The sequence below is a fragment of the Onthophagus taurus genome, chromosome 1, assembly GCF_036711975.1.
Source record: "Onthophagus taurus isolate NC chromosome 1, IU_Otau_3.0, whole genome shotgun sequence".
NCBI classification, from domain to species: Eukaryota; Metazoa; Arthropoda; class Insecta; order Coleoptera; family Scarabaeidae; genus Onthophagus; species Onthophagus taurus.
In genome coordinates, this window is record NC_091966.1 from 43,046,234 (window position 1) to 43,074,180 (window position 27,947).

Below are 27,947 nucleotides of genomic sequence, written 5' to 3' on the forward strand. Positions count from 1 at the left end.
TTTTTTAAAGAAAAATTAGTTCGAAAACGTCAAAATTTAAAAGAAAGTCTTAGCTTTATTTTTGGGAATTAAGAAACGATTTATATCACAAATTGAAGATAAAAGATGATATTTCATGATTTGATACATAAATTACCATGTTAATAATAAAAATTTGCGGAGAAAATTTGTTTAAAAAGAGTTGAGTTGAATTAGGTAATGTTCGAAAACGTCAAAATTTAAAAAAAATTGATTTAGGTTTATTTTTGGGAATTAAGAAACGATTTATATCACAAATTGAAGATAAAAGATGATATTTCATGATTTGATAAAAAAATTACGATGTTAATAATAAAAATTTGCGGAGAAAAATTGTTTAAAAGGTGTTGAGTTCAATTAGGTTATGTTCGAAAACGTCAAAATTAAAAAAAATCGTTTTAGCTTTATTTTTGGGAGTTAAGAAACGATCTATATCACAAATTGAAGATAAAATATGATATTTCATGATTTGATTAATAAATTACCATGTTAATAATAAAAATTTGCAGAGAAAAATTGTTTAATAGCAGTTGAGTTGAGTTAGGTTATGTTCGAAAACGTCAAAATATAAAAAAATCGTTTTAGCTTTATTTTTGGGAAATAAGAAGTAGGTATATCACAAATTGAAGATAAAAGATGATATACCATGATTTGATAAATAAATTACCATGGTAATAATAAAAATTTGCGGAGAAAAATTGTTTAAAAGGAGTTGAGTTGAATTTATTAGGTTATGTTCGAAAACGTCAAAATTAAAAAAAAAATCGATTTGGCTTTATTTTTGGGAATTAAGAAACGATTTATATCACAAATTGAAGATAAAAGATGATATTGCATGATTTGATATATAAATTACCATGTTAATAATAAAAATTTACGGAGAAAATTTGTTTAAAAGGTTTTGAGTTGAATTAGGTTATGTTCGAAAACGTCAAAATTAAAAAAAAATCGTTTTAGCTTTATTTTTGGGAATTAAGAAACGATTTATATCACAAATTGAAGATAAAAGATGATATTTCATGATTTGATACATAAATTACCATGTTAATAATAAAAATTTGCGAAGAAAAATTGTTTAAAAGGAGTTGAGTTGAATTAGGTTATGTTCGAAAACGTCAAAATTAAAAAAAAGTAGTTTAAGCTTAATTTTTGGAAGATAAGAAAGATTTATATCATAAATTGAAGATAAAAGATGATATTTCATGGTTTGATAAATAAATTACCATGTTAATAATAAAAATTGTAGGAGAAAAGTTGTTTAAAAGGAGTTGAGTTGAATTAGGTTATGTTCTAAAACGTCAAAATTTAAAAAAATCGTTTTAGTTTTATTTTTGGGAATTAAGTAACGATTTATATCACAAATTGAAGATAAAATATGATATTTCATGATTTGATTAATAAATTACCATGTTAATAATAAAAATTTGCAGAGAAAATTTGTTTAATAGGAGATGAGTTGAATTAGGTTATGTTCGAAAACGTCAAAATTAAAAAAAAGTTGTTTTAGCTTAATTTTTGGAAGATAAGAAAGATTTATATCACAAATTGAAGATAAAAGATGATATTTCATGATTTCATAAATAAATTACCATGTTAATAATAAAAATTTGCGGAGAAAAATTGTTTAAAAAGAGTTGAGTTGAATTAGGTTATGTTCGAAAACGTCAAAATTTAAAAAAAAAACGTTTTAGCTTTATTTTTTGAGATAAGAAAGATTTATATCACAAATTGAAGATAAAAGATGATATTTCATGATTTGATTAATAAATTACCATGTTAATAATAAAAATTTGGGAAGAAAAATTGTTTAAAAGGAGTTGAGTTCAATTAGGTTATGTGCGAAAACGTCAAAATTTAAAAAAATCGTTTTAGCTTTATTTTTGGGAGTTAAAAAACGATTTATATCACAAATTGAAGATAAAAGATAATATTTCATGATTTGATCAATAAATTACCCTGTTAATAATAAAAATTTGCGAAGAAAAATTGTTTAAAATTAGTTGAGTTCAATTAGGTTATGTTCTAATATGCTAAAATTAAAAAAAATCGTTTTAGATTTATTTTTGGGAGATAAAGATTTATATCACAAATTGAAGATAAAAGATGATATTTCATGCTTTGATAAATAAATTACCATGTTAATAATAAAAATTGTAGGAGAAAAGTTGTTTAAAAGGAGTTGAGTTGAATTAGGTTATGTTCTAAAATGTCAAAATGAAAAAAAATCATTTTAGCTTTGTTTTTGGGAAATAAGAAGTAGGTATATCACAAATTGAAGATAAAAGATGATATATAAGATGATTATATTTTAATCAATTTTATATTTTGCGTAATTTGAAGTGAAAAATAGCAAATATTCAAACGAAATAATTTCGCGGCTTTTCTGTGACGTAGGAACCACACTGCCTAAAACAAGTTAAATTGTCCGTTAGATAGCGCTTGCGGTATGACAGTGTCAAAACAAAACCATGGATGTAATAGAGTGTCTCTATTACATCCATGAACAAAACATAATAAACATAACCTACAAACACTCTATCTCTTTTCAATACAACCTAAATGACGTTCATCTCTTTCTCGCATTTGAGCGGGGAGCAGGGGACGCAAAGCTGATACGTACGTCATCAACGCGGGAATTTTAAAAGCGCAAATGGGTATATAAATTTTCAACAATTTTTTTAACAATGATTTAGTTCGAAAATATTAAAAAAAAAAATAACGGTAACTATATTTTTATATAAACTTTCAGAAAATATAATAAAAAAAAATCGTGTATGACCCCATTTAGAATAAGTCTCATTCCTTAATTTCAATAAATACGGCTTCCAGGAATTTTTAAATTAACATCTTTTTTATATCACGAAAGTTATCCATATTCATCAAAATAGTTAATTGAATTAAAATTTCTCTTAATATACTTTTTGATGTTGTTTTATTTTAATTGTCCTAATCGATTTCGACCACTTGGTCGTCCTCAGAAGACGTGTCAGAAACGGTACACATAAATTAAAAAATTCTCCAACATGAATATTTTTTAGGTATTATCTGTATTTTCACGTGTAATACAGTGTATTATAACACGTGAAAATACAGATAATACCTAAAAAATATTCATGTTGGAGAATTTTTTAATTTATGTGTACCGTTTCTGACACGTCTTCTGAGGACGACCAAGTGGTATTATCTGTATTTTCACGTGTAATACAGTGTATTATAACACGTGAAAATACAGATAATACCTAAAAAATATTCATGTTGGAGAATTTTTTAATTTATGTGTACCGTTTCTGACACGTCTTCTGAGGACGACCAAGTGGTCGAAATCGATTAGGACAATTAAAATAAAACAACATCAAAAAGTATATTAAGAGAAATTTTAATTCAATTAACATCTTTTTTGACACTTATAGGTTATACGAAAATGTAAGTTTTGTTTCAACATTTTTTTTTTCAATATTTTTCCAATCCAACCCACCAATTATTATACATCATTTTAAAGAGAAAGCTTTGAGCTTTAATTTAGAATAAGTCTCATTCCTTAATTTCAATAAATACGGCATCCAGGAATTATTAAATTAGCATCTTTTTTGAAACTTTTAGGTTATACGAAAATGTAAGTTTTGTTTCAACATTTTTTTTCTCAATATTTTTCCAATCCAACCCAACAATTATTATACATCATTATAAAGAGAAAGCTTTGAGGTTTAATTTAAAATAAGTCTCATTCCTTAATTTCAATAAATACGGCTTCCAGGAAGTTTTAAATTAGCATCTTTTTTTGACAGGTTTAGGTTATACAAAAAAGTAAGTTTTGTTTCAACATTTTTTTTCTCAATATTTTCCCAATCCAACCCAATAATTATTATACATCATTTTAAAGAGAAAGCTTTGAGCTTTAATATAGAAGAAGTCTCATTCCTTAATTTCAATAAATACGGCATCCAGGAATTATTAAATTAGCATCTTTTTTGACACTTTTAGGTTATACGAAAAAGTAAGTTTTGTTTCAACATTTTTTTTCTCAATATTTTTCCAATCCAACCCAACAATTATTATACATCATTTTATAGAGAAAGCTTTAAGCTTTAATTTAGAATAAGTCTCATTCCTTAATTTCAATAAATACGGTTTCCAGGAATTTTTAAATTAACATCTTTTTTGACACTTTTAGGTTATACGAAAATGTAAGTTTTGTTACAAAATTTTTTTTCTCAATATTTTTCCAATCCATCCCAACAATTATTATACATCATTTTAAAGAGAAAGCTTTGAGCTTTAATTTAGAATAAGTCTCATTTCTTAATTTCAATAAATACGGCATCTAAGAATTTTTAAAATAGCATCTTTTTTGACACTTTTAGGTTATACGAAGATGTAAGTTTTGTTTCAACACTTTTTTCTCAATATTTTTCCAATCCAACCCAACAATTATTATACATCATTTTAAAGAGAAAGCTTTGAGCTTTAATTTAGAACAAGTCTCATTCCTTAATTTCAACAAATACGGCATCCAGGAATTTTTAAAGTAGCATCTTTTTTGACACTTTTAGGTTATACGGGAATGTAAGTTTTGTTTCAACATTTTTTTTCTCAATATTTTTCCAATCCAACCCAACAATTATTATACATCATTTTATAGAGAAAGCTTTAAGCTTTAATTTAGAATAAGTCTCATTCCTTAATTTCAATAAATACGGTTTCCAGGAATTTTTAAATTAACATCTTTTTTGACACTTTTAGGTTATACGAAAATGTAAGTTTTGTTACAAAATTTTTTTTCTCAATATTTTTCCAATCCAACCCAACAATTATTATACATCATTTTATAGAGAAACCTTTGAGCTTTAATTTAGAATAAGTCTCATTCCTTAATTTCAATAAATACGGCTTCCAGGAATTTTTAAATTAGCATCTTTTTTGACACTTTTAGGTTATACGAAAATGTAAGTTTTGTTTCAAAATTTTTTTTCTCAATATTTTTCCAATCCAACCCAACAGTTATTATACAATATTTTAAAGAGAAAGCTTTGAGCTTTAATTTAGAACAAGTCTCATTCCTTAATTTCAACAAATACGGCATCCAGGAATTTTTAAAGTAGCATCTTTTTTGACACTTTTAGGTTATACGGGAATGTAAGTTTTGTTTCAACATTTTTTTTCTCAATATTTTTCCAATCCAACCCAACAATTATTATACAATATTTTAAAGAGAAAGCTTTGAGCTTTAATTTAAAATAAGTCTCATTCCTTAATTTCAATAAATACGGCTTCTAGGAATTATTAAATTACCATCTTTTTTGACACTTTTAGATTATACGAAAATTTAAGTTTTGTTTCAACATTTTTTTTCTCAATTTTTTTCCAACCCAACCCAACAAGTATTATACATCATTTTAAAGAGAAAGCATTGAGCTTTAATTTAAAATAAGTCTCATTCCTTAATTTCAATAAATACGGATTCCAGGAAGTTTTAAATTAGCATCTTTTTTGACACTTTTAGGTTATACGGGAATGTAAGATTTGTTTCAATATTTTTTTTCTCAATATTTTTCCAATCCAACCCAACAATTATTATACATCATTTTAAAGAGAAAGCTTTGAGCTTTAATTTAGATCTAGTCTCATTCCTTAATTTCAATAAATACGACTTCCAGGAATTTTTAAATTAGCATCTTTTTTGACACTTTTAGGTTATACGAAATCATAAATAAATTGAAGACAAAGTATGATATTTTATGATAAGATATAAAGATTACCGTGTTAATGATAAAATTCTTCAAAAGGAATTGAGTTGAATTAGGTTATGTTCGAAAACATCGTTAAGAATATTTGAAACGTCAAATGAATGTTTTTTAGGTTAGTTTTCTAATCAGTAAACATTTCTTTAAGCAGCTAACTTCACACAATAATTAAAAATTAAAATTTCTTTGTCGTAATTTTAAATAATTACGACAAATAATAATAACCAAATACATAAATAAAAAAGATTGAATCTAAAATCGCATCAATCATCAAAATATTAAAGTTAGGTTGGTACCGGCGACGTTTAAAATAAAATATAAAATCGGAAATAAATTTTAGTACATAAAAAAATTAATAACTTTACCTGTAAAATATTTCTGACACTGACACGTTCTTTTTCCATTAACCGTTGCAATACACTTCCCATCATGTTGGCACGGATTTGGATCACAAGATTCCACGATATCATTTTTATATTTGAGAATCTTCTTAAAATATCCGTCATCAAATTTGACACGAATCGTAGCATTTATGAAGACGTCCCCAATTAAATCGTAGTTTTGTTTTACATAAAGCGTGTTTAGAAAAGAATTTATGACCAGAGGGGGATCCGGTTGTTCGGAATTTGCTCCCTCATCGTGACATAAAATCCACTGTGTACCGTTAACATCGGCGTAGCTGTCGTAAATCTCAATCGAGTTGTTCTTCGCACAACCACCCCTTTCGGCGGTGTTCACCCTGACGTTGTACATTTCAATTGAAACGATGTGTCCGATGGGGGCGACGAAGTGATGCGTTATCGTCGCGTTTGGGGGCGGCCGATCGGGGTAGTTTAAATGAAGCAATGTTCCGGACGTTCCGTTATGAATTTCGATAACTTTCTCTTCGTTAACGTCCAAAAGGGATCTGTAAATCGCTTTGAATCCACGTCCTTTGGGCGAACTTTTACTTTTCAATTTTATGACGAGCTTTTCAGCTATCGATAGAAAAGTTCCGTCGGTGAGTATGTTGGGGTTTGTGAATGGTTTAATTATGGGGGTGTTATCCCCGATTCTCAAACCGAGCGAGTCATCGATCTCAAAATCTAAAAACTCCAACCATATTCTTTTCCCCGGCGGGGCTAAAACCGTAAATGTGCAATCGAGGTTTCCTAAAAGAAAGTTGGGGTAATTCGGGCTTTGGATGATTCCTTCTTTTGCGGTGAGTGTTTGTTCGGGGCACCCCGTTGTGTCGACGGCGTACCATCTTAAATAGAAACCACCGGCGGTGATGGAATAATCGGAGTGGAAGATTAATTCCGCTTCGTTTCCTTGAGATACAAAATCGTAACGGGTCATATCAGTGTCGTATCTCCCGCAAAATTTGACGTCATCTCTCGCGTGGTTTTTATTGGGTCGACTCCTGACCTGTACGAAATCGTAAAGGCACTCCAATTGGGGCTCGAGGTCGATGCGCTCAAAATGCAACACTATTCTCGTTCGTTCCGGGCCGCGAATCCTCACGGAAAAATCGAGGTTATCATAATAGTTGTTGGGATAATTTGGTGTGGTCAATTCACCTTCAGTTCCGTTTACCGTTCGGTTATAGTTTAATTTGGGGTCAATGTTCTCTCTCGGACGTTTACAAACATAACCTCCTATAGAAGAACACTTAAGAGATTTCCAGTAAAACCCGCTGGGGATGGTCGATTCCCTCGAGGGCGTCCACTGCGTCGCAAGGCATAAAGGTTCCATCAACGAGCGATTGATGTCGTTTTCTTCGTCGTCTTCTCGTTCCGTTAGCCATTTTGTGAAGCCCAATTCGTTTCCGTCTATCCAAGAGAATTTCCCGGCGTTATCTAGCTGCGCACCTAGCCAATAACCAGCCGTCGTTCTATACTCGGAAGTTTTTCGAATATTCGTCGTAACAAAATCTTCTTCTTCCGATGTTAGAATCGAAGATAATTGGGCTTTAATCCCGTGGCAAATTTGAAGGGCCGTGTTCCAAGTTACCGCGGGGTAACTAACGAAGAGGTAACACGAGTTATTGAAGATTTGAAATCGATCATCGGCACATTGTAATGCTAAGAAATGTTTATTAAAATAATAATTTAAAATAATTTTTTTTTTGAATAAAATTTACCGTTTTCCATGGATATGCGCACTTTGAATCCGCCGAAGTGATGCGAATAATCAGAGTTAAAACGTAATTTCAACTTGGAACCTCGACTAACGTAACGGAGAAGCTTCAACTTGGAGCTCCAATCTCCGCATAGTCGCCTTCCGGTTTCGGAATTATTAAAGACGGGGGCGGATAATGATAAAGTTGCGGGGACGGCGATTATATTGGATGTGTTATTCGTATGAATCGATTCGGTGATTTCGAGAAAATCGTAGCTGCATCTAAATCAAAAGAATTAAAATTAATTGGACTGTGGACATGAAAAGAGTGCAGGTGGATGACCTGGAAAAGGTTTTGATTGGAAAACACAACGATAATTATCGTACATGTACAATTATTTCAATTCGTATTCAATAATACATTGTTACTCATTGTCGTACAATAATTTTCAACACAACTTTATTTTTTATATGAAATTTGATACGTACAGTGTGTTAATTAATTATCGTACCAGACGTCATCATTGCAAGTATGCAACCAATATCACAGTATTTTTATTGCAATACGCGATTTGCGTATGATACGTATTGCACTGTAATATTGGTTGCATACTTGCAATGATGACGTGGATACGATAATTAATTAACACACTGTATATGTGTTGTTTCCCAACTCGAGATTCCGAAAAATCACCTCAGACTGACATTGAGATGACCAGAGCCATACTAAGATCAGTGTGTATGTTACTTTTTGCAGAAGTTGGACTTGGTGCATCGGTTGGTTCAACAAGGCAAAAAATGCTATTGGGATGAACTCAGGTGAAGTCACTGCAACTATCAATTGCATAAAAATAATTTTTAGTACAAAAAGGAGGAGCCTCAACTCAAGAAATAACATGGCCATAGGCAAGATTGATAAAGGACGAATATCTTAGTGAGTATTCTTCTAAAAACAAAGCTTTGTTTGTAATAGTCTGTGTTTATTAATTGTGATGAAAGTGAACTGTTGAACATAACTCAATTGAATGAGGCGAAGAAGAATAAATTGGCATGCCAACAAGCCATCCACATAGCCAGAGTCCACATATCATAGCAAAGCAGAGGGAGTTACGGAAGTTATCAGTAGAAATACAAGACTCACTACCCTGTTTTCTCTGAGTCAATAAATATATTTATTATTATTTCTCATCTTATCCATTTTACAAACGACAGCGGTATGTAGCACTAGTTAGCATAAAATATCACAAAGTTGCATATTTTTATTGCACTAAAACTAAAAATATTCGGGTTTAGTCGTGAAAAAAACTTTCAGTTCTCAATGTCAACTTTAATTTTATTATTATATTAGTAATCTGCATAAAAAATCCTTTAAAATGAGTCCAAACTCGACATATTTAACTTTAATATTAATGGAAATACGATCACTTCCGGTTTGAAACGTCAACGTCAATTTTGACATATTTACCATCTTCATTAAAAAACCTTTAAAATGAATCCAAACAAGACGGCCTTATCTCAAAAAACAAAAAAGTTAGAATAAAAAACATTAAACCCGAAGTTAGCAACAATGAAGATAGCAATTTAATTTTTAAATGTTAATACCAACCTTAATTTTTAATTTTTTTTTATTATATTTTTGTTTTTGTGACAAATATTAAGACATTTTATAAAAATTAAGAATATGTCAAAATGACATTGACATTTCAAACCGGAAGTTGCTTATATCTCGAGTAATATTGGAATTAAACGTATCATGTTTGGACTCAATTTAAAGGATTTTTCACGACGATTTCAAATATGTCAAAATTGACGTTGACATTCTTAACCGGAAGTTGACCATAACTTCATTAATATTGAAGATAAATATGTCGAGTTTGGACTCATTTTAAAGGGTTTTTAATGAAGATTACAAATATGTCAAAATTGAGGTTGACATTGCGTTTGTTAGCATTATACGATTCCAAAGCAGAACACGAAATACACACCGACGCCAGTAAGATTGGTCTAGCTGGCATTTTAATGCAGAAATCTGAAAAACAATGGAATCCGATGTGCTATTTTAGCAGACAGACATTCCGGGTATACGTTCTGGGAAAAAGAATTAAAATTATTACTGTTTGCGACTCCTTGCGATTGGCTTTAAAAAAGAAAGAACCAGATGTGGCATGTTCACAAATTTTAACCACGAGAATATCAAAAGAAGATTGGTTTGTTACAATGCAGTTACAAGATCCAAACTTGAAGGAGATTTGTACTATATTAACTATGAAACCTAATAATAATATTGACAGGCAAGTTACATACCGATTATGAACTTATTGAAGAGTGTCTGTTTGGAAAGGTTGGAACTGAAAGATTGTGGGTAGTAGTATAAGTAGTATATTATAAGAAGGGGCGACAATTACATAGTATCGAGAGGAAATCGATACCGTTTCATACAGTCAATATAGATCACCTTAAACCATTCCCAAAGAGCTCTATAGGGACAACATATTTAATTGTGTATGTAGGTAGCATCAGTCATTTCAGTATTGAAAGAGATCAATTCGGTCTTTGGACCTCCACATAGAATTATAAGCGATCAAGAAATTGCGTTTACTTCAAATAAATTCTGTGATGAAAATCAAATAATGTATATCAGAATGCTACTGCGACTCCTCGTGCAAAAGGCCAAGTCGAGAGGTACAATAGAACAACAATGACAGCCATAAAAACCATGAGTCAGGACGAAGAAGGAAGGAATTGGGATAAAAAACTAAGAGACATACAATTCAGGACAAAGAAGTCAGCGCATGAATTGCTTTTTGCCTATAAACCTCGTATTTCCTTACAAAACCATTTGATTTTGGCGTTAATGGATAAGGAAGAAGAAGAACTAAATGTAAGGACAAATCGAAGACAAGCAATTAAAGAAATAGAAAAACAACAACTCAAACAAAAAGAACGATCCGATAAACTCAGAAGAATTCCTCATGTATACAAGGAGGGTGACAACGTTTAATTTATTTGTTTAGCAAAAAGAATTAGCATTGATTCCCCTAACTATTTGAAATTCCCCTAACTAATTCTAATTCTAATTCGAGAACCATTCAGGTTTAGAGTTGTCACTAGAACTAACACTAGATCTAGAACTAGAATCATTCGGGTTTTGCCGTCTTTAAAGACGTGAAGCTAAGCCCGAATGTTTCTAGTTTCAGGTCTAGTGTTAATTCTAGTGACAGTTCTAAGTAGCGCTAGTTGGCAATAGATGGCCCTAGGTTGTGTAGTGTTATTAAACTAAAACTAGAACGAACTCTAGACCTAGAATTAGAATCATTCGGGTTTAGCCGTCTTTAAAGACGTACGGCTAAGCTCGAATGTTTCTAGTTTTAGGTCTAGTGTTAGTTCTAGTGGCAGTTCTAAGTAGCGCTAGTTGGCAATAGATGGCCCTAGGTTGTGTAGTGTTATTAAACTAAAACTAGAACTAACTCTGGACCTAGAATTAGAATCATTCGGGTTTAGCCGTCTTTAAAGACGCGAGGCTAAGCCCGAATGTTTCTAGTTCTAGGTCTAGTGTTAGTTCTAGTGACAGTTCTAAGTAGCGCTAGTTGGCAATAGATGGCCCTAGGTTGTGTATTGTTATTGAACTAGAACAAGACCTAACTCTAGACCTAGAACTAGAATCATTCGGGTTTAGCCGTCTTTAAAGACGTGCGGCTAAGCCCGAATGTTTCTAGTTCTAGGTCTAGTGTTAGTTCTAGTGACTGTTCTAAGTAGCGCTAGTTGGCAATAGATGGTCCTAGGTTGTGTAGTGTTATTAAACGGAAACTAGAACTAACTCTAGACCTAGAATTAGAATCATTCGGGTTTAGCCGTCTTTAAAGACGTGCGGCTAAGCCCGAATGTTTCTAGTTCCAGGTCTAGTGTTAGGTCTAGTGACAGCTCTAAGTTACGCTAGTTGGCAACAGATGGCCCTAGGTTGTGTATTGTTATTGAACTAAAACTAGGAATAACTCTAGACCTAGAACTAGAATCATTCGGATTTAGCCGTCTTTAAAGACGTGCGGCTAAGCCCGAATGTTTCTAGGTCTAGTGTTAGTTCTAGTGACAGTTCTAAGTAGCGCTAGTTGGCAATAGATAGCCCTAGATTGTGTATTGTTAGTGTCACTAGAACTAACTCTAGACCTAGAACTAGAATCATTCGGGTTTAGCCGTCTTGAAAGACGTGTGGCTAAGCCCGAATGTTTCTAGTTCTAGGTCTAGTGTCAGTTTTAGTGACAGTTCTAAATAGCGCTAGTTGGCAATAGATAGCCCTAGGTTGTGTATTGTTACTAAACTAAAACTAGAACTAACACTAGACCTAGAACTAGAAATATCCGAACTTAGAAATATATATAACTTTCTAGTTCTAGGTCTAGTGTTAGTTCTAGTTTTATTGTTTTCAGTGCTAGAGGTTTAATAGAACAATAATAACATGCATAAAAATCATGAGTTAGGACGAAGAAGGAAGAGATTGCGATAAAAAACTAAGAGACATACAATTCAGGACAAAGAAGTCAGCGCATCAATTGCTTTTTGCCTATAAACCTCGTAATTCCTTACAAAACTATTTGATTTTGGCGTTAATGGATAAGGAAGAAGAAGAACTAGATGTAATGACAAATCGAAGACAAGTAATTAAAAAAATAGAAAAACAACACCTTAAACAAAAAGATCGATTCCATAAACAAACAAGAATTCCTCATGTATACAAGGAGGGTGACATGGTGGTACTGGTAAGATGGGAAAATACTCGATTCGTCAGTTAGAAGGTTCTCAAACGAGTAGTGTAGTGAAGTTGAACAGAAAATTATAATTATTTTGTTTAAATATTTAAAATACGTTTAGTTTATATGTTTAACAAAAAGATTTAAAATAGATTTACATCGGCTCATTTTCCAAGACTAATTCTTCGAAATCCAAGACGAGGCGATATCCTTTAGGGGCGGTGACGTCAGTGTAACAATCCGCATTATCCGGATACTGACGTGGGAATCCGGGACTGGATACCACGGCTCTTTGTTGCTGCCGCGAGAGAATAATCGACTTGTTGCAGTCGGGAGGCCAAGATTCTTCCAACGGTTCTGGAAATTCCGTTTTAACTTAATTTCGTTTCAACTTATTATATACTCACCATCATTTTGAAGTTTCTCGCAGAAGAAATAGTTTGGAGTGGCGCAATCTCGATCATTCCACATAAAACCAGCGGTCAATTTCGGCGTGGCCGATGGTAATAAGTAAACTCGACGTATTTCGACGCAATCTTGGTCGCTGAGGCCATCGTCGTTCGGTTGACGGTTGTAATTGGAATGTTGGGGCCAACCGGAGAACCAATCTATTAAAAAAATACTTAGTCTTACTAAGTCCGTTTTGGGAGAAAATCATTAAGACCCTCCAACGATATATCTTCGTTAAGGCTTGTTTAATGCGAGGCTTCGTGTAGGAACCCCACCGTGTGGATGAATAAGTCACTTGCTACGAAAAACTGGGTTATCGATTTCGAATTTTCAGCTTGAAGCGCGCTTTAGATGAGATATGAGAAGATTTTACGTGTCGCCGCATTAATTGAGATCGTAGACTAAACCTGACTATTAATAACTATTAATAACTTTTAAAAAAAATCGCCTTTTTTGTGAAATTGAGCAATAACGTTTTAATTTTCTCTCTAAATTGAAATCGAAACATGTGTGTGACATGTGTGCCCTCTCTCAAGGGTTGCAATATATCAACCGATATCTCCATATAGGATAAACTTCCTTCTCCTGATACATGATTCATGATTGATGGAGAGACGAGAAAATTTTAACTGATACAACTAAGAATTCGCTTCATTTAAACTGTTACAAATCCAAATTCGTATTGCAAATTCGTTTGGCAAATTCGTATTGCAAACACGTTCGCTAATTGCATATTTATGCTTTTGAATATCCCCGCGCAGCTGGAGTATTGGATGAAAAAGGTAGAAATGTTGTGGGGTTTTTTGCAAGTTCCAAGCTGAAAATGCGCCGTTATAATGGATTCCTTTTTTATCATCGCGAAGGGGTTGTTTTTGCAAGGGCGTTTTTTGTACAATAAAAGGTCTAAAGTGCCGTTTTAGTACCTCTTTATTTTTGTAACTGTGATGTTTCTTTATATTAGATGGTACATTTACGAGAACGTTTCCTTGACGTAAAGTGATTTGTTGAATCGCTTTATTTTCTTTTACGAGGAAATAAAAGGTAACTGTAATGTGTTATAATTTATGTATGATGAAGGTAAACTTTATAGATTAAGCATTAATGCACAAAGTAATCGAAGAAGATTACTCTGCGAAAATCGTCAACTCAGAGGATGACCAAAAACAACTACACAAGTCTTATCAAACGATCAACGCCCTAAACATAATTGTCTCTACTTTATAAACTGAATGCATAAGAAATCCAAAAATTCATGGAATTTTCCCACTTGGATGTGCACATTTTAAGTACTCAAGATCTTGCAAAGAATCAGAGAAATCATGAGAGACCAATGCGAGGTTCAAGACATTATGAGATGGAGAAAACAGCGCAAGAGATTTTGACTTAAGAGATTGGTTTTCTTTTTAATAGTTCACCCCTATTAAAAAGAACCTGACTAGAAAGATAGACTGGAATCTGACTTAGCATGCCTCACCCCTTGATGCTGCATTCAAATCAGGATGGTATAAATGAAGTCAGATCCACACGGTCTTCTTGAAATTTGTATAAAGTGTTGATTCTTTCAATACAGGGTGCCCATTATGTATGTAATATAGTATACAGGGTGTCTCAGCGAGACCGGTCATTAGGCGTTTCTGCGGTTCTGGCCAAAATAAAAAATTGAGAATTCAGACTTAAGTATTATCAATTACGTTCTCTTCGTCTAAAATATTTTCAGATTTGTAGCACTTCCGGTTATACCGGAAGTCGCCACCTACTTTATTTTTTTAAATGGAACTGCCTGTATATTTTTACATATTTGGATTTGTCTGTTTTGAAGGTTTATAAATAACTTAACTTTTTGCAATTTGATTCGGCCGTTCTCGAGTTATTCGAATTTTTCTAGAAATATCTGGTCCAGCGGACATTTGTTCAAAAAATCATAGAACACTCGATTTTTGAGATATCAATTTAGGATTCAGAACATGCTTAAACAACATGATGGAGTATGTTTTGGTGCCAAGAACGGCTGTCTAGATCATTTGGTCACTTTACTATGACACGTTAACTTTTCGAAATTTGGAAGCACCATAACTTCATTTTTTTAAATGGCACCCCCCAAATATTATTGCTTAGTCGTTTTCGGCGTCTCATTTTACATCTTTTATACTCCATATGTCCTATACCTAACATTAATACTTTGGGAAATAATTAGGGTTTTTTGAAAAATGCTCACATATCATATCGATATTAACCTAGTGTGCCATGGAAAACAAATGTTTAATGACTTATTGACAAATGTCAAAGTCTGATTTACGTTGTTTGATGCTTGTGAGTCTGAAACCAGATAAAATGGATATTAATAACGTAAATAATGTTTATACAAATAAAGAAATCCATAATTTATTTTTTGTGCACGAAAAGTGCGACAAAGTTCTTAGTAGAACTTGCAGAATGTTTAATGAAAATTATCCGCATTTACCTCCGATGACAAAAGATAAATTTAGAAGAATAGAAGCAAATTTTTTGCATTTTGGACGAATTAATCACGTGTTAAACTGACCAAAAAATGTAGTAGATAATGCAACGGAAGAGGTGAATGCCTTGGCTTATTTCGAGCCCAGTCCCAACACCTCAATTCGAGCTGCCAAAGAAGATAGTACTTTAAGTAAATAGTACTTTCGTTATTGTTATCGATTTTAACTCTTTTCAGTACTAATATTAAGGGACATAACAGATAATTATTTGCTCACATGCATCATGTGAGGTAAACAAGTGAGTCTTTGACAAGAACTCATTGAGAAGGCTTGTTTTTCATGGCACCCTAGGCTAAATATCCATATGATATGTGTGCATTTTTCAAAAAACCCTAATTACCTCCTATACTATTAATGTTAGGTATGGGACATATGGGATATAAAAGATGTAGAATGAGACGCCGAAGACGACTAAGTAATAAAATATGGGGGGTGCCATTTAAAAAAATGAAGTTATGGTACTTCCAAATTTTGAAAAGTTAACGTGCCATAGTAAAGTGACCAAACGTTCTAGACAGCCGTTCTCGACACCAAAACATACTCCATCATGTTGTTTAAGCATATTCTGAATCCTAAATTGATATCCCAAAAATTGAGTGTTCTCTGATTTTTTGAACAAATGTCTGCTGGAACGGATTTTTCTAGAAAAATTCGAATAACTCGAGAACGGCCGAATCAAATTGCAAAAAGTAAAGTTATTTATAAACCCTGAAAACAGATAAATCCAAATATGTAAAAATATACAGGGTGTTCCATTTAAAAAAATAAAGTAGGTGGCGACTTCCGGTATAACCGGAAGTGCAAGAAATCTGAAAATATTTTAGTCGAAGAGACCGTAATTGATAATACTTAAGACTGAATTCTCAAATTTTTATTTTCGCCAGAACCCCAGAAACGTCTAATGACCGGTCTCGCTGAGACACCCTGTATATCTTGATAGGTATCAACTTTATAAAAAAACATTTTATACAAAAGTTGTTTAATATTTTATTTGCCATAACAAGACAGCATTCAATTGTTTTTATTTCAGAAAACAAATGAGCAACGAATAACACTTGAAGTTTTTTAAATGGCAATGTACCCTTTCGTTAGGCTCATTTGATAGAGATTTCTTTTCTCTTTACGATGACGTAAAATTTTAGTACCCTTGTATCAGAAAATTTTTGAAAACATGTAAAAATTGCTTATTAAGAAAATTTAACTAATAACAGTAATCTAGATATCCGAGATCGTCAAATACCTCGAAGTACCTCGAATTATTGGAGATGTACACTAATTTTTCGTTTATTTGTTTTATTTTGCACGTAAATTTAATTTACGGTAATAATTTGAGATCTCGGGTATCTAGATTAATGTTATTGATTTATTTTTATTAATAAACAATTTTAACATTTTTTTCAAAAATTTTCTTACGTAAGGGTACAAAAATTTTACGCCATCGTAAAGAGAAAAATAATCTTTATCAAATGAGCCTAACGAAAGAATACATTGCCATTTAAAAAAATGTAAGTATTATTCGTTACTCATTTGTTTTCTGAATTAAAAACAATTGAATGCAGTCTTATTATGGCAAATAAAATATTAAACAACTTTTGTATAAAATGTTTTTTTATAAAGTTGATACTTACCAAGATATATGCTATATTCCATACATAATGGGCACCCTGTACAGGGTGTCCAAATTTCGATGGGTGTGCAGGGTATCTCAGTTATTATGAAAGATAGAAAGTTGCGGTTTTCGCGAACCTGACCTACTTTTTTGTGAAACTTACAATGCCGTAAACCAAATTTTCATAGACCTCTTCGTTTTTGATATACGGGGAGTATTTCAAAATTTACGATTTTCAGATACCCCCTGTATCTCGGCTATCCGGAAACTTAGTAAAAAAGTAAAAACGGGTTCTAATAGATTTTTTCACGTAGAATCCAATGATGCACGTAGAATTTTTCTAGACATCACGGTTTTTGAGTTATAAACACAACTTAGGTTTTTTTAAATGGAACCACCTATATTTTATTTTTTTATTGAACTAGAATTTTTTCAAGCTTTTCAATGATATATAATACTCTATACTTACCTTTATAATTAACCTCGAAATTAAAAAAACCACATTATTTTATAAGTAGGCTATGATAAATTAAGTGATCGCGTTGCTAGGATACCAGAATAAACAAAGAATTTTGAAAATACTATAATATTAATTATTGACTTATTAAAAAAATGTATCTATTAAATTTTGTTTGCTAAAAACGAAAAATTATTAAAAACTAAACATTATGCAAATATGGCTTCAAGTTACAAGAATTGTTCAAAGTTGTTACCATTTTGATGCACACATTGTTCACAAAGTTTAGTAATGCGTTTAATTGCATTTAGAATAGTTATGTGGGATGTTGCTGTAAATGTGAAAAAGTATCAGTTACAGCAATTTGCAATTCCAATTTTGTTCGATTCTGGGTACTATATACCCGATTCTTGATATATCCCCATAAAAAGAAGTCCAAAATAGATAAATCAGGTGATCTTGCTGGCCATTGTGTTGGACCATGTGTGCCTATCCACCTACCAGGAAATTCTGCAGTTAGGTAGCGACTCACTACTTACGCATTATGAGCGGGAGCTCCGTCCTGCTGAAAATAAATATTATTTAGCCGAATAAGAGGAATATCATCCAAAATCTCTGGCAAAGCCTCTTGCAAGAGGGCCAAATAGCGATTAGCGCAAAGGTTTCCTTCAAATATTTTGTAAACAATTCGTGGCCCAATAATAAAACATGCCACGCTAAAACCAAATTTTCCTTGACGCTGCCGGTCAATTATAATATGTTGGTTTTCTTGATGCCAATGCCTGTTATTATGACGATTATAGATTCCTGTGCTGATAAAATATGCCTCATCAGACCATATAATAGAGGAACTAAATTCAATATTATTTTGTGCATGGTTCAAATACCAGTTACAGAATTCCAAACGTCGTTCGGCATCTCCCGGGTGCAAGTGGTGAACTATTTGTTCTTTGTAGGGTTTATATTTATACTTTTTTAGAATCGCACAGGCTGTCGATTTTCTAATTCCAACTTGACATTCAATTTCCCTACATAATGTTTTAGGCGCGGCTTCCACACATCCTAACACGGTAATTTCATTGTTATTCCGATTTTCTTTATTATATTTTTTTGGCCTGGGCATCAAAAAACTTCCATAATTGATCAAATTATTTCGCAAAAAAATTTTTGAATTTGGTTGCGCTCTTTCTGGATATCTGAAGTGAAACAATCTGCTAATAAAATGTTATTGCTGATAAATGTTGCATTCTACCTATTTATGTATAATTCAGCAGCTTGATTAACATTTTCATTTGCATGAATGTAAAATGCTAGCATGTCATATTTTTCATAATTTTCATAGCGCTCCATTTCAAGAAAAAGATAATTAAGTTAAGTTAATTAAAGGTAATTAAGTAACACACGACTTATTGTTAGCACAAAATTCAAAATTAAGTTTGACAGTAATTAACTATATTTACTTTGTTTATTCCGGTATCCTAGCAACGCGATCATTTAATAGACAACCTAAGCCTTGACGTAACAGAGATGGGCGGAGCTTATATCGACTCCAAACATTTTCATAGCTAAGTGTGTTGCTAACGGTAAATCACCATATGCAATTTTTCAACTAGTGTTAAAATAAAATAAACTAAGTAACTTTTTATGACATTTTTATTACGGTTTATCATTAGCAACTGTGGTTAGCAACGAAATTGTTTGGAGTCGATATAAGCTCCGCCCATCTCTGTGACGTCAGGCTAGGCAGTCTATTTATCATTGCCTACTTATAAAATAATGTATTTTATTCAATTTCGAGGTTAATTATAAAGGTAAGTATAGAGTATTATATATCATTGAAAAGCTTGAAAAAAATCCAGTTCAATAAAAAAATAAAATATAGGTGGTTCCATTGAAAAAAACCTAAGTTGTGTTTATAACTCAAAAACCGTGATGACTAGAAAAATTCTACGTGCACCATTGGATTCTCCGTAAAAAAATCTATTAGAACCCGTTTTTACTTTTTTACTAAGTTTCCGGATAGCCGAGATACGGGGGGTGTCTGAAAATCGTAAATTTTGAAATACTCCCTGTATATCAAAAACGAAGAGGTCTATGAAAATTTGGTTTGAGGCATTATAAGTTTCACAAAAAAGTAGCTCAGGTTCGCGAAAACCGCAACTTTCTATCTTTCATAATAACTGAGATATCCTGCAAACCCATCGAAATTTGGACACCCTGTACATATAATAAAAAGGAAGCCTTTTGAAGGATGAAATTTGCAGATAATGATGGGATTGGAAATAATCAACGCTATCTATTTGGTCGTCTTGCTGCAGTTTAATGTTCTTGAAGCATTTTAGAGCAGTTCTACGTCTATTACATCGTGGATATTTGATATAGTTAAAATCGTAATATTTAACATCGTTGTTTTCCCAAATTTGGCAAATGATTTCGAAAAAGATGCTATTTCTATAGAAGTTTCGATTGGGTTCGAGTTAATGAGAGTTTCAGAGGGCGAAATCAGTGTAGTTCGGGATTTATGTAAAAATTTTGTACATAAATCAATTTTGTACTACAAAATTCTGTTTAATAAGTACAATACTCGGCTCTCAGTCACACATCGCTGAGATAACTCCTTATATACATACTATAACATAGAGAATTGTTTGATAATAAATCGATGTTAAAAACTAATCATAACTAAGAAACGATAATTTTATATTACGATATTTATTAGAAATAAATCTATTTTTAGTACTTACTTGTAAATGAAAACGGTAAACCATCAGTCCAATGAAAATCCCCTTCGTGCATTTTGTCAGACGCTCCAATCCAGTAGGCGTTGTAATCTCGATAACCCGGGCTAAAAGCAATGGATCATGGATCAAAATCTCCGAATGGCATCCGCTAAGATTAAGTCAATTTCCGTTAAGCGTTCGACCCCGAGTCCCGCGAAAGGTCGTTTCGGTCTTCGTCAATGGAAGAAATACGAGATTTAATCGTCGATTCCTTTCTAAACTTTTGTCATTCCACTCAACTTTCACGCTATATATATATATATATATACTATAAAAAAATATATATATACTATATATATATATATATATATATATATATATATATATTTTGTATATATACAGTGAAATTTCCTTAACTAATTCCAATTCTAATTGGAAAACCGTTCAGCTTTAGCCGTCTTAAGAAACGCAAGGAACCCGAATGTTTTTAGTTCTAGGTCTAGTGTTAGATCTAATGTTAGTGTTAGCTTTAGTTCTTAGATTGTTGTATACTTTTATTGAACTAACACTAAATCTAGAACTAGAAAGTTTCGGGTTTAGCCGTGCGTCTTCAGACTGCGTGCGACTGAATTGTTATTCAGTGCTAGATTCTCGTATATTTTTATTGAATTAAAAATAGAACTAACACTACACCTACTGACAGTGCTTAGTAGTTCTAGTTAGCACTATAAAGCGCTAGGTTGTGTATTGTTATTGAACTAAAACTAGAACTAACCTTAGACCTAGAACTAGAATTATTCGGGTTTAGCTGTCTTTAAAGACGTGCGGCTAAGTCCGAATGTTTCTAGTTCTAGTTCTAGTATTAGTTCTAGTGACAGTTCGAAATAGAGCTAGTTGGCACTAGATAGCCCTACATTGTGTATTATTATTGAACTAAGACTAGATCTAACACTAGACCTAGAACTAGAATCATTCGGGTTTAGCCGTCTTTAAAAGACGTGCGGCTAAACTTGAATGACCCAAAAAACACGTTAAAAATAAAAAGAAAGTGCTGAAAAGTAAGTTATAAAACTTCTATTATATGATAACTAACTTCAGGTTTAAAATGCCAACCTCAATTTTGACATTTTTATAATCTTCATTAAAAATCCTTTAAAATGAGTACAAACACGACATATTTATCTTCAATATTAATGAAGTTATGGTCAACTTCCGGCTAAGAATGTCAACGTCAATTTTGACATATTTGTAATCGTCGTGAAAAATCCTTTAAAATGATGCCAAACATGATACGTTTAATTTCTATATTACTCGAGATATAAGCAACTTCCGGTTTGAAATGTCAATGTCATCTTGACATATTCTTAATTTTTATAAAATGTCTTAATATTTGTCACAAAAACAAAAATAACATAAAAAAAAATAAAAAATTAAGGTTGGTATTAATATTTAAAAATTAATTTGCTATCTTCATTGTTGCTAACTTCGGGTTTAACGTTTTTTATTCTAACTTTTTCGTTTTTTGAGATAAGTGCGTCATATTTGGACTCACTTTAAAGGTTTTTTAATGAAGATGATAAATATGTCAAAATTGACGTTGACGTTTTAAACCGGAAGTGATTGTGTCTCCATTAATATCAAAGTTAAATATGTCGAGTTTGGACTCATTTTAAAGGATTTTTTATAACGTTGACAAATATGCCAACGTTAACAGTAGAGAGATCGAACTTTTTGGAAGTAACTCTAGACCTAGAACTAGAATCATTCGAGTTTAGCCGTCTTTAAAGACATGCGGCTAAACCTAAATGTTTCTAGTTCTAGGTCTAGTATTAGTTCTAGTAATAGTTCGAAGTAGCGCTAGTTGGCACTACTATCCGTGCAAAAAGTCAAGGCCCCTCACTTTAGTAATCGATATCTTCGCAACCGCTCCATAAAAAAAAAGTGTAACAAAGTTTGTTGTAATCACTGAACATTTCTACGTAACTTATGTTAATCTGAAAATTTTCGAATCCACGGTTTTCTTTTTACCGCGAGTTAAGTGAAAAATGTACCCGATTTTTTACGGAATTGGCAACTTTATCAACTTTGCGATTTTTTTCTCGAAAACTATCGTACGAAAAAAATTGAATTTTGAACAGGTGGTAGTCTGATGTGTTCTCAATGAGTGGCATATTTTATTTTTTCGATATTTCATACAGTTTCGCGGAAAATCGCGGTTTAGTAAGACGCCGTTATGTCGAAAACGGTTGGGTGGATTTCCTCGCGGATTTGACCAAAATATGTCAAATAATGTTGGTTGTCGAATTCCGTTATCAGTTTTTAAAAATTAAGGCTCCCTATTTTTTTAAGAGCGATTTAATGGAATTACAAATTAAAAAGAAACAGAAATAAGCTCTGCGGGGTGACGGGGGTTCCGGCCAATCGCAACAGATGGTGCGTCCCAGACAGGACGTCGCGCCTTATTTCTTTATGTAGGCAAGATAAAGACGCGACGTACTGTCTGGGACGCACCATCTGTTCCGATTGGACGGAACCTTCCTTTCTCCGCATAGCTGATTTCTGTTTCTCTTTAATTTGTAATTCCATTAAATCGCTCTTAAAAAATTAGGGATCCTTATTTTTGAAAAACTGATAACGGAATCCGACAATCCGCGTTATTTGACATATTTTGGTAAAAACAGCGTTGAAATTCGCCAGGTCGTTTTCGAAATAACCGCATCCTACTAAACCGCGATTTTCCGCGAAACTATATGGAATATCGAAAAAATAAAATATGCTCCACATTAAGAACACATCGGTTTACCACCAGTTCAAATTTGAAATTTTTTCGTCAAATAGTTTTGGAGAGAAAAAATCGCAAAGTAGACAAAGTTGCTGGCACTCTCAAAAATCGGGTACTTTTTTCACTTAACTCGCGATAAAAGTAAAACCACGGACCCGAAAATTTCCAAATTAACATGTGATACGCAGAAATGTTCACTGATTACAATAAACTTTACAGCAATTTTTTCCATCGAGCGGTTAGGAAGATATCGATCTCTAAAGTGAGGGGCCTTGACTTTTTGCACGGATAGTAGATAGCCCTCCGTTGTGTATTCTTATTGAACTACAACTAGAATTAACACTAGACCTAGAACTAGAATCATTCGGGCTTAGCCGCACGTCTTTATAGACGTAGTGTTAGTTCTAGTGACAGTTCGAAGTAGCGCTAGTTGGCATTAGATAGCCCTAGGTTGTGTATTGTTATCGAACTAAAACTAGAACTAACTCTAAACCTAGAACTAGAATCATTCGGGTTTAGCCGTCTTTAAAGGCGTGCGGCTAAGCACGAGTGTTTCTAGTTCTAGGTCTAGTGTTAGTTCTAGTGACAGTTCGAAGTAGCGCTAGTTGGCACTAGATAGCCCTCCGTTGTGTATTGTTATTGAACTAAAACTAGAAGTAACTCTAGACCTAGAACTAGAATCATTCGAGTTTAGCTGTCTTTAATGACATCCGGCTAAGCCGAAAACATTTCTAGTTCTAGGCCTAGTGTTAGTTCTAGTGACAGTTCGAAGTAGCGCTAGTTGGCACTAGATAGCCCTACGTTGTGAATTATTATTGAACTAAGATTAGAACTAACTCTAGACCTAGAACTAGAATCATTGGGGTTTAGCCGTCTTTAAAGACGTTCGGCTAAGCCTGAATGTTTCTAGTTCTAGGTCTAGTGTTAGTTCTAGTGACAATTCTAAGTAGCGCTAGTTGGCACTAGATAGCCCTAGGTTGTGTATTGTTATTAAACTAAAACTAGAACTAACACTAAACCTAGAACTGGAAATATCCGGGTTTAGGGTGTGGTTACGTTGGAGCTGCGATAAATGATAATAGCGACGATACTACCAAAACAACGACATTGTTGTCATAGTTTTATATGCAGGTGTTTATATTGGAATGAGAGCTGCGATAAACGATAAGAACAACAATGAGAGCAGCGATAAGAGCTGCGCAAAATGAATTGAAAACGATTTGTCAGAACAAATCTGTTGTGGTAATTTTTATCTTTTTGGTCCCACAAGGGGGATCTAACAAAAATTTCACTAATTAAACAGTCGATATCCATGCCGACCACACCTGATACTAACAAAGAAAATAGGGAATACAATTAGCGTCGCTCTTATCGTTAGTCGGCTGTCAAACTTGTGACAATTCGTCGCTCCAATATAAACACTTGCATATAAAACTATGACAACAATTTCGTTGTTTTGGTAGTACCGTCGCTATTATCGTTTATCGCAGCTCCAACGTAAACACACCCTTAGTCTTCAGACGCACGGCTAAACCCAGGACTTTCGAGTTCTAGGTCTAGTGTTAGTTCTAGTTTTATTGTTATCCAGTGCTAGATTGTTGTATATTTTTATTGCAATAAAAGTAGAACTAACAGTAGAATCTAACGTGAATCTAATCCCGAATTTTTATATTTCTAGGTCTAGTGTTAGTTCTAGTTTTAATCCTTATTCAGCGTTAGATTGTTGTATATTTTTATTGAACAAAAATAAAACAAATACTAAACCTAGAACTAGAAACATTCAGGTTCAGCCGTTTTACGAGACACACGTCTAAACCAAAATGTTTCTAGTTTTACGTTTAGTGTTAGTTTCAGTTGTTATTCAGCGTTGAACTAAAACTACGAATTAGAGGTATTTCACTGTACATATACAAATGTAATCCAGATGATTGCATTCGATCATTACATTTTCTTAAAATTATCGTTCCCTTTGTTATTCAAAACATGAATATAAGGAGGGTAATAAATTTTCAAGTTGAAAGACTTTGTAAACAAGCGCGATTTACGATTGTTTTAGAACCAACTCGTAATTCACGATTAACACATTTTCCGAGCACTATATGGCAAAGATGTTATTTTTATAATTAACAAAGGGGGCAATTTCCACCATCAATTACACCACTTAATTAAGGTTCTGCGTTGAGGGACAAGGGACAGATAATTGTGTGTCGTTGGGAAAGCAATTAGCGGAGGGGACTAAATTAACGTTGCAAAGTAAAATTTCTTACCTATTTAGCAAAATTTTTTCAATTATGTTTTGAGCATCAACATTTCTGATACTGACTAGATGACCTCCTCTTCTCCCGCATTCCATTTCGGCTTGTATCCAAGGTAATTTCATATCTTCAGCGGGTGATATACAAAATTGTCGGTAGGCAACCCAACCAAACTCGCACGTTCTAACGATTTCCTCAATTGGCTCAGCTCTATATCGCATTTTAAGACTTAACATATCCCCTTTAGTTCCAGATCTTAACCTAATCTTTAACACAACGCGATTTTCCGTTGAAACAGCTTCGATTTTTCGTTCTGCATCACCATGACGCGTACAATGACTCCATACGTTATCCCCATCAAGTAACTCCGTATACAATCCATCACACTTACTCCCATCGACGTTTTCCAATTTACCAAAATCTTTATTACTCGGTAAGCCAGTTGTTGTACTATCGCCTATATTTAAAACTAACGCTATTCTATTTCCGTATGGCAAATAGATTTTGAACGTGCACTGTAACTCCCCCGTTGGTTTTAACTCAAAGGATCCATTCCGCGAAGTAAACGTAACGTTGTAACAGTAATCGACGAGATGATAATTTAAATTGAAAATGGGATTTCCGCGTACGTAGAGAAACGGTGGAGTGTGCGAGGGCGGGAAATAAATGTGCCTATCAGTTTCGGAAAGTTCCTCCAGTTTTCCACAAACCCTCGCTTGACGATGGCTTCTAATAGCGTACTGATGTTGGCTTACATTTAAACCGGAAAAGTGGAGTTCTCCTCTATAGCACGGCACGTTCAATCTAATGATATCGACAACGAGACCATGTTCCGAACTAGACCATGGAAACCAACAGGTACAATCTCTCGATGGAAAATGATACGAATGTATTGATGAATTTTGATTTTTCAGCCATAGTTGACAATCTAAAAAAAAATATAAGAGTTTTAAATAGTCGGTAATAATTTTAATTAAAGGGTTTGGGGGTAAAAGTTAGGGGTGAGATAATCAATAATACGTGAATATACAAGGTGCACCAGGTGCACACGATGTAGTTTCGCAGTTCGTTTAGATTAGAGTTTGGGTACTTTCAGGTCGAGTTCAGGCTTACGCTGTTCAATACTTATCTAACAATAAATAGAGAGTAGGTATCTCTAAACGAACGTGTTATGTTGCACAATCGTTTTGAAACGTAATAGTTTGATTGTAAGGGTCGTTAAATGGATGGTTATAAAAAATTCAAATTGATTTTTACACTACAACTTTTCGAATCAAAAAGTGAAAAACACCCTGTTCTTTTTACATCCATTACAATTACGTTTCTGAAATTTGGTTTATATGGGATGTTCATCCTCATCTTTCTATCTGATGTGTGTGATATGATATGTATGTTAAATTGAAGCTTAAACAGTGTTGTTTATGAAATTATATAAAAACTATAAGGTAATATTATTAGGTACTGTGTTTTTAAGGATAATGATATGATAAGTCTATTAAATTGAAGCTTAAAGATTCTAGTTTATGATATGATATAAAAACTATGAGGTAATATTATTGAAATTTACAGCAAACAAATATTAAAGAAAAAATAGTGAAAATTATTAATCAAATTAATACGAAATTTTAAAAAAAATCATATCGACCGTATTTTGATAAGAATCTTGATATGATCTATATGTTAAATTGAAGCTTAAAGATTCTAGTTTATAATATGATACAAAAACTATAAACTAATATCATTAAAATTTGCAGGAAAAAATTATTGAAGAAGAAATTGCCAAATTTATAAATCAAGAATAATACGAAATTAAAAAAAAATCATATTGACTGTGTTTGTAAGAATCATGATATGATATGTATGTTAAATTGTAGCTTATAAATGCTAGTTTATGATATGATACAAAAACTGTGAGGTAATGTTATTGAAATTCCCAGGAAAAGCTTATTAAAGGAGTAATTATCAAATGTATAAATCAAAAATTATACCAAATCTTCAACAAATCATATCAACTATATTTTTTAAAATCTTGATATGATCTATATGTTAAATTGAAGCTTAAAGATTCTAGTTTATGATATGATATAAAAATTATAAAGTAATATTATTAAGATTTCCAGGAAAAAATTATTAAAGAAGAAATTGTCAAATTTGTAAATCAAATGTAATACGAAATTTTCAAAAAATCATATCTGATGAAATTTTAAGAATCTTGGTATGATATATATGTTAAATTGAAGCTTAAAGATTCTAGTTAATGATATGATATAAAAACTATAAAGTAATATTATTAAAATTTCCAGGAAAAATGTATTGAAAAAGAAATTGCCAAATTTATAAATCAAAAATAATACGAAATAAAAAAAATCATACGACTGTGTTTTTAAGAATCATGATATGATATGTATGTTAAATTGTAGGTTAAAAATGCTAGTTTATGATATGATATAAAAACTGTGAGGTAATGTTATTGAAATTCCCAGGAAAAGCTTATTAAAGGAGAAATTATCAAATTTATAAATCAAAAATTGTACCAAATTTTCAAAAAATCATA

At 32.5% G+C, this 27,947-nt stretch overlaps 1 protein-coding gene across 4 annotated transcripts in view; it reads right to left on the reverse strand.

The window, feature by feature from the left end:
* The window catches only part of LOC111420701 (uncharacterized), a 135,537-nt gene that overhangs the window by 30,116 nt on the left and 77,474 nt on the right, over positions 1 to 27,947 (reverse strand). For all 4 annotated transcript variants that reach the window (XM_071201397.1, XM_071201396.1, XM_071201399.1 and 1 more), the window contains 6 exons: positions 25,406 to 26,321; positions 20,381 to 20,481; positions 13,012 to 13,212; positions 12,763 to 12,961; positions 7,882 to 8,141; positions 6,125 to 7,822 (listed from right to left, as the gene is read on the reverse strand). In XM_071201397.1, coding sequence (XP_071057498.1) covers positions 6,125 to 7,822; positions 7,882 to 8,141; positions 12,763 to 12,961; positions 13,012 to 13,212; positions 20,381 to 20,481; positions 25,406 to 26,321 — 3,375 coding nt within the window. The remainder of the gene's footprint in view (positions 1 to 6,124; positions 7,823 to 7,881; positions 8,142 to 12,762; positions 12,962 to 13,011; positions 13,213 to 20,380; positions 20,482 to 25,405; positions 26,322 to 27,947) is intronic.